This window comes from Suillus subalutaceus, assembly GCF_016647625.1.
Source record: "Suillus subalutaceus strain FC151 chromosome Unknown DFJ58scaffold_142, whole genome shotgun sequence".
NCBI classification, from domain to species: Eukaryota; Fungi; Basidiomycota; class Agaricomycetes; order Boletales; family Suillaceae; genus Suillus; species Suillus subalutaceus.
Window position 1 is genome coordinate 9,722 of NW_024540391.1, and position 8,462 is coordinate 18,183.

Here is an 8,462-nt window from a genome sequence, read left to right on the forward strand (position 1 = left end):
AAGAACTTGGCGCCATGCCAAGAAACAAGACCCTGCTGAAGCCGAGTGACTGAAGTTACAGCAGAACGAGCACAAACAAATATCACATGCAAGGCAGAAGCTTGCACAACAGGGGCTCCAACAGCCTTCTGTATGGAACTGCACGGGTACGGGTAACCCACGCAGGTCACAGGGTATGGGTATTACTAGGGTATGGGTATGGGTCTGGGGTCACAGTACCCAAACCCATACCCATACCCCAGCCTGTGGGTGTCGATACAAAAATGGGGGACATGTGAATAAATTTTGACTACCTAAACAAGATGAAAACTCTAACTTGAAAAATATCAAACTCTAAAACATCCTGCGTGACACTTGCAAACCTTCACCACCTACTAGTACTGCCCATCATGCAGCTCACCTTTGCAGCCACAGCCAAACGAGTTATCAAAATGACCGGGAAGGACCAAAGCTGCCCTAGAAGAGAAGACTGTCAGAACTTCATCAAAGAAGCAGCAAAACCGACGGCAATCGAGATAGTGGGAACATGAACCCGAAGAAGGCAAAAAAAAAGCCTACTGACCGGTAAAACTCCCACCGATGATGCAGGATCTACCAATGAAGACGAGGCAGTTGACCAAAACAGGCCTGTCATAGCATCATCAACAGCATCATTGTCTCCACGGCCAGAATTGGTTTTGAGTCGGCGTGCTGTTGTGCATACCGAGGAGGAAGAGAATGCGTTGTACGAAGACAATGACAACAATGATGATGCTGATGCTGACAACAACATAGTGTTGTCAGCCGAGGATGAAGCTGATGAGACGGCGGAGGATGAGCTCGGTAAGTGCAATGACCTTGATATAAATATCATACTAATTGAGTACAAAAAAGAATGTGTAATGAAAGATTGGAATTCACCAGTCTATGCGTTTTTCAATCCAATGCCACAGATCGTCGAAATTGATGGCCATCGTGCTCATGACTTCAAGTGCCAAGCCAGAAGGTGCAAGACCAAAGTGCGATGGTACGTTGACAAAGGTGATGCATGCTTGACTGGCAACATACGAAAGCATGTGCATTCATGCTGGGGTGACCATTGAACTCAACATATTCCCCAGGTGCACAAACTTGCCTACAAAATCATACACTCCACTAATATTGTCCTTCCTGCTTGGCATGGCATCCAGAGGGATTTGTCGGAACCCCAAACCCTCATGCCACGTGATGTGGCCACATGGTGGAATTCCACATTCGATATGTTGAACTATGCACTGGAGCATCGAGAGGCCGTGGATGCCATTACACAACGGCGGGACTTAGGTTTACGGAAGTATGAATTGGAGGATAATGAGTGGGTGATACTGCAACAATTGCGGGATATACTTAAGGTGCATGCTCCTTTTCCAATGTCACATGCACTGCATTGTTTGCTCTTGTTAGATTCTAAAGGACGCCACCCTTTACTTCTCGCACGCAACACCTAACCTTGCAACAGTGATCCCAGCAATGGATCACGTCAACAAGACGCTCACCTCCTTTTCACGCAACAAGAAATACTTGCCCTCAATTCGTTCGGCTGTTTCGGCTCACTAAAAAGACCCTCAACCAGTACTATCAACTCACAGACAAGTCTCACACATATCGGATCACAATGGGTAAGTTCTATTCAATCTAGTTTTTTTTGGGTTTCTACTGACGGTTAATATTATTATACTAGTGTTACATCCCCAACATAAGCTATCATACTTCAAGGCAGCAGCACTGGCCAGACAACTGGATCCAAACTGCAGACCTACTTGTCCGCGAATAATTCGAACATTCGTACATGTCGCTTGATGACGACTCTGATTTTGGGTGTGAGGAGGACATCTTGGAGTCAAATGGTGATAAATCAATGGTATTTGTCTATTTGCTTTTTATTTAGTGTTTGTACTGACTCAATCTTAGAGTGACAACATTTTTGACAATCTCCCAACACTTGCAGCCCCCAAACCTACTAACCCAGCCTCTGAACTCGACCACTACCTTAGTATGGACATGGAACATGTCACCAATTGTTCCCCCGCCTGTCACGCATGGCCATTGACTATCTTACTATCCCTGGTGTGTGGCTTTTTAAAAATACATCGTAAACTTACTTTGGCTATAGCAACTTCTGTAGATGTTGAACGTCTCTTCAGCCGCGTGCATCTCATCCTGTCACACGTCCGAAATCATTTATCAGCTCAATCAACGCATGCTTTGCTTTGTGTCGGTTTATGGAGTGAATTGGGCCTGGTCGATTCGAAGGATATCATTCACGCATCTAAGCTCCTGGATGTCATTGGGGAAGAGGAAGCATTGGATGAGGGTTGGGACAGCATCCAGGTAGAATAGTATTACATCTTTTGTTAGTATCATTCATTACAATGCTTATCATAGTGACCCGCGGGTATACCCCTCGCGGGTGATACCCCAGGTCCGTTTTTTCAATACCCATACAAAAACCCATACCCACACCACGGGTATGGGTATATCTCCAGGTACAGGTACGGGTTGGACTGTTCATACCCACGGGTTTACCTGTGCAGTACCCTAGCCTTCTGCCAAGTGCCGCCGGGCTGTAACACCCGATGCAGACTCTTCACACTCTGCACCAGTGTCATATACCATATACCTGGGTACAGATCTGAAGATCCAGATCTCAGATCCAATCCAGATCCGATGGACATATGTAGAAGAGCATACTAGGGATTATATGCATCCACAACTTGAAGGAATGATCAAAGACTTCCTGCGCAACTTATGTGACCCAAACTGCATACAGTTCATCCTGGATCTTCCATATACAGGGCGAGGCATCCCGGATCATTTGCGGTGGGTAATTGTTTTTTTTCTCTTCATAAACTCTTTAAACCTCTGTTTCCTTCAGACAACTTGATCATGGGATAGTGCATGGATGGAATCAGACCACAACTGATTTCCCTATCCAGGACAAGGTCCATCCCGACAATTTCCGCCTTAACGGGTGGTCCTTGCTCTATCAACCCGGATTCCTGACAAATTTCCACCATGACTTGGATGGAGGAGTCACCTTTGTACAGTCGGTACTGGGCAAAAAAAATGGATTCCGGCCTTCCTCAGAAATCCAAACATTTCATGCACTAAATTCACCTGAGCTTTCCTTACCAATGACAAACCTTCTCACCAACCATGCAGAGATTGAGGCCAACTGGTACATGGAGGTGGTCACTCTTCAGGGGGGGGATTTATTGTGAGTTGACCAAACCATACATCTATCCTATCAGCATTAATGGCCCACCCAACCTAGAATTCTTGCATCACAGTGAGCTATCCTGGATTGTTGACGTGAAGAAGGGACATTTCCTCACCAATCAAGTTCATGAACACTCCCTGGAAACGCTGGAGCGAATGGTCATTTATCTTCCACGGGCAGTCTTGCCATACCAGTAAGTGATGCACCATGATATTTCCTGCGTTGGTCCTCTTATCATTATCACAAGGATTATTCACAAGGCCTCTCATCGCTCTATGCACTATGGTCATAGATTCTCATAAATATGTGGCTGTTGGTGCCAACAAGAACAAAACGCTAAGGAACACCACCAAGCCGGCACTTGCGATTTCCAGGGCGATCATAAAATATTTCTGGAAGGACTTGGAGACAACAAATGTTTTGCACAGCCGCATCGGCTGTTCCTGCATACCCGAACTTATTCTTGCACGTCCGGACCATTCCCGCGCATTCTGATCACCTTCGGTCGAGTTCCCACACCTTTGGACTGCTCAGAAACCATTTTAGGAAAGCCCCGTGTCAATTCCATGTCCATCCAAACTCCACTGGTGCGTGTTTTTACTTGCCTCGTGTTGTAACAAGGGTTTCAGCCTTATTACATGTTCTTACATATTTCCACTATTCCTGTCTATTCCGAGTCCGAGAGGATTTAGCTAGTATAAAGAGCCTGTAGTGACTATTTCATCATTACTTCCCTTCAGTGGTATTTCCTTCCCTTTGGTTTTACTTCGAAGTAGTCACCCATTAGGTTCCGCTCTTAGCCCCTATTTGGTTACCTGATACTCGGACATCTTACCTAGTCTTTCCTTGACCTTGCAATTCAATCCTTTGAAACCTAGTCACTCCCTATCACTTTCCTTACTTGTCCGCTTTGCATCGGCCGAGTTCTCGTGCTATTTCTGTCCGCTTCGGCCGTTCCCGCGCTTCGGATACCTTCGGACCTGTTCCCGAGCGTCCGGTCTACCCCTATCTATATTCCCGTGTCCTTACTTCCTATAGATTCATAGCTGTTCTCAGTAGCAGTCCCCTTTAGGGTCAAATGTTCTTGCTTACAAGTGTAGCAGCTAGGCAGAGCATAGACTCACATTTATTTGGCTAGTTTCCCCAAGGCTAGCCATTTCTTGTCACCACAACATCTTCCTCAGTACTCAGATCCATGGATAAGCAAAATCTGTTCCAAATCCCCTCCAAGAGAAGGGAATGAAACTCCCTCTGCTGCTCCAAGAACTTCTTCATGTTAGTATTCATCCAGACCATAGCAGCCTGACTCCCTTCCGTTGCTCCAATGCACCTCTCCAAAAGTCCGTTGGTCTGGACCAGTTCCGCCACAATGCTATTGGCCACTGCAACCCAAGCCTGGTTGTCATAGTCTGTGCCTTCCTCATCCAGATCCGCCGCAGTCTGTGGATTGGAAGTGATGTCCACATCCAGAACCTCTGAAGTAGGACTCTGCTGGCGCCTCTTACCCTTGGATTTCAGAGATGGAGTTCCTACAGTGCGCTGCCTCATCTTGGTTTTAGGCTCCTTGACATTTCTGGTCTATCCGGGGCACTGGACCTTGCCTTTCCGGCAGGTATCACAAGCCTTGATCTTATCTGGACATCAGTGCTCCCATCCGGAGATCCAGAAATATAACTCACTGAAGTGTTCCCTTCAGCAGCTGTCCACATGCAGGTCCAGCCCTTATCAGCGCACTTGGTACAATCTCCTTTCTTAGCTCCGGAAGCAGCGGAAGACTAGTGATGCCTCAGTTTTCAGATACGCTAGAGCTCCCAATCACTCACCTTTGCCGCTACAAGCTCCCTCTGCCTATTCTCTTACATCTGCACCCGGATCTCTGCCAACCCAATCTGCTTCCATTCCTCCTCACACTTCCACTCCTCTTCCTGGCGCTTCCGCTCCTCTTCTTCCTCACAGAGAGCCATGGCTTCTATGGTTGCCATTGTGCACTGCAAGTCCACAAGTTGCTCCCTCATTTATTTTTGTCTGCCAGATTTGCTGCCAGACATATTGTTAAAGCTAGTTTGTGAGTGGGAAAAGTGGGGAAAGGAAGGAACACCCTAGGACGCTTTGGCATCCATATATCTGTCAAAATCCGAACTCAGAAACTCCACCCATTGACTTCTCCATTGTCTTGCACTCATATCATCGGATTCGGATTGCCAGATCTTGTGCCTCTAGGGATTGGCCCCAAAGGGGGGCTACTGTCATATACTGTACTTCCGGTCCAGGTCTGGACATCTGGATCTCAGATCCAATCCAGTTCCATTGTTCCCTTCCATTGTCTGGTCCACTATTCATTTCCTGTTCATATAACATTAACACAGCATCAATCTCCTTTCAGTAATTCTTTGGCTACCGGTACTCTGGTTATCTGTACATCCATTTGTCTTACTGATCAGTTACATACTTTCCATCTCTGTTTAATAATTGGTGATCAATCCTGCTTACCAAATAGACTTTGCATATGCTTCATACATAGCCTTGGACATTGCTGATTGATCATTCTGTTAGATACCTATAGTATATAAACTCCTGCACAACTTTGTAACACCTCAGTTCGAATATCATCTTAGATTCTACTCATCCTCATCTCAGACTCAAGTCCTCCTCTGTCTGCCTTCCATCTTCCGTCTGGACTTGAGTTACTATGACTCTTGTCTACTCTGAGACTTAGGACTGACTCCTATAGTCTATATCTCTGCCTCTGTCTTTGACAATCTACCTCCATTAGTTTCTAGTTTGGACTCTGTCCGGATTAGCCATTATACTACTCGTCCAATATCCAGAAGTCATCGACTGGACTACAATACTCGTCTGCCCCTCTGGACATGATATCCTCAGCCTTCTAAAACAAGGGGCAATACTCAGGAAAGGGGCACAGTGCATGAGCTGAGGCTGAAGCCCTTCAGATCCGTTACCCTTTGAGTACGGTCTTCACATGCATACAATATATAAGCCAATGGTTTGGTGCCTGGTGGGAGTTTTGACTACAGATGTATGATTAAAAAACAATTGATGAATCAAACAACTATTAAGTATCATTGACACCTACTTGAATATCCCAGATGTCCTGCACAGTGAAAGGCCCATCTACAAAATGAACAAAGTGGTACCATCAAACTTTGAGAATTGATGTGCATCAAATGAGAAGTGTGGGAAGAGGCAGGGGTTCCAAAGTAAGTCAGTAGCCAAGTCCCAAAGGTCCTAATAGTGTACTTCATAGTCCCACAATTCACTGTCACCATCAAAGCGAACCAAAATCACCTCCTTTGTAAACTATACCTCAAACAATCGAACATCAGATTCAGGTCTTGTAAACTTCAATGATTGGTAGGAAATAGAACACACCTTTGTGACACAATGTGAGGCTGCCTCCCACAAGTTATGAATATCCTTGTGGTTTTTGAAGGTCATTTTCTCCTTCCCTATCATGCAGCGGTGACATAATGTAAAGAGACGATTAGTTTGACCATTGTTTAGCCTGACCTCGAGTGTAAGCTCTGCAATTTCGAACTCAAGCTAGGATTTAAATGGACGCCTAAATGGACGCCAAGGGGTTTTATCAGGCGGTAGAATCAAGGTTGTGGGACAATGCTGGAAAGTATCAAATCCATGAGTCTTAGCTGCAATACCACTACTCAGGTGATACTCAACTTTGATATCATCGAGATTATAGGTATGGAAGGCTGCAGCTACTGGAAGTTCTGGTTCATTGAGTATAGGAGGGTCTGTATAGGATAGTGTTAGTATAAGAGAAATCAACTATAACAAATGTATGTCGACTCACTGATTATCGGATCATTGATAGCATAATCGAAATCATAGTCCAAGGTGCGATTCAGATCACACTGTGGTTCAACTGAGAGATTGTGAGCAGAGCAATAATGGAACAGTGTAACTCACTTGGTGCAGAGACATCAGCACCTGACCATCTCACTGTCAAAGGACCCAACGGTTCAGATTCAGACACTACATCTTATTTCAGATTTTAAATGTTAATAATAACCCAACAGCAAGACAATATGATATAGAGACATACCATTCTCCATATGGATGTGGTCTATAACAATCTGATCCCGATGTCATTTTTCTGCATTCATCTCACAGGATTTCCAGTGGGTAGTGTAGCCTCATGGCTAGTGATGTTCCAGCCCAGCTTAGGCTCAAAGCCCTGGCTTAGGCTTGGCCCAGGGGGACTTAGGCTTACCAGATTCCAAGCCTAGGCCATGAGCCCAAGCCAGCCCAAAGCTGCGGCTTGAGCCAGACCAGGCCATGGCCAGTGCATGCATACACATTTTTCCTTTATCAGACCACTGATAGTTCACTCATCGAAGCCAGGAGGGGCGTCTATGGCAATTGAATGTGCATTCCCAATGAATAGCTCGTTGATGGAAGGAGGAATAATAGCATGACCCTAGGAGAGAAAGTAACCATAATATGACAAGAATGCGTCCATGACAATCAAATAGAAGAGACAATAGTAGAAGGGACCAAGATGTTGATGTTGATGATGTGGGAGGCTTTATTTGTACCTGAACACCTAGTTGTTAGCATATATATCGCACCATGAAGGTGCATACAAAGACATTTTTCCTTTATGAAAATGCTGATAGTCCACCTGTTGCCATGTCGCAACTTGGTTGACATGGCATATGAGTGGGCCTTGACACTGCATGGGTAAGCGTGGAGGTTTATATTAGTACAGAGGCCACAAAGATGTTGGGGAGAACTTATTGTAGTATGAGTAGTGCTTGACCCAGCCTGACTGAAGCTTGACATGGCATGGTTAGGGGGCTTGACATGGTAGTATGAAGCACAGAGGCTGCCTGGACTTGATAAGGTGGGGTCAAGACTTGACACAGTGATACAATAATTCACACTGCTGTCTGAAAATGAACTTTAGATCAATGATTAGAGATGATACAATACAAACACAAGATGCACAGAACATTCCAAGTAGTAGAGTACGAACACAGAGGACAAGCACTCTGAAATTGATGAGAGGTGAATGCAGCATTCCTGTTAAGACTGTACTCAAATGGTAACAGATCTGAAGGGCTTCAGCCTCAGCTTGTGCACTGTGCCCCTTTCCCAAGTATTGCCCCTTATTTCAGAAGGCTGAGGATATCGCATCCGGAAGGGCGGACAGTGTAGTGTAACTGCTAATCTGGATGAAGTCCGA

General features: G+C 45.4%; 2 protein-coding genes across 2 annotated transcripts; both read left to right on the top strand.

The window, feature by feature from the left end:
* Positions 1–526: 526 nt before the first annotated feature.
* On the top strand, positions 527–1,575 carry DFJ58DRAFT_733175 (uncharacterized protein; the record flags this gene model as incomplete). The annotated part of the gene is made up of 5 exons (XM_041386264.1): positions 527–564; positions 626–822; positions 972–1,006; positions 1,101–1,370; positions 1,423–1,575. The coding sequence occupies 5 exons, from the start codon at positions 527–529 to the stop codon at positions 1,573–1,575; spliced, it is 693 nt and encodes a 230-aa protein (XP_041238739.1).
* A 232-nt stretch (positions 1,576–1,807) lies between these two features.
* DFJ58DRAFT_733176 (uncharacterized protein) lies at positions 1,808–3,733 on the top strand (the record flags this gene model as incomplete). The annotated part of the gene is made up of 5 exons (XM_041386265.1): positions 1,808–1,879; positions 1,930–2,349; positions 2,955–3,235; positions 3,309–3,431; positions 3,499–3,733. The coding sequence occupies 5 exons, from the start codon at positions 1,808–1,810 to the stop codon at positions 3,731–3,733; spliced, it is 1,131 nt and encodes a 376-aa protein (XP_041238740.1).
* Positions 3,734–8,462: the final 4,729 nt, after the last annotated feature.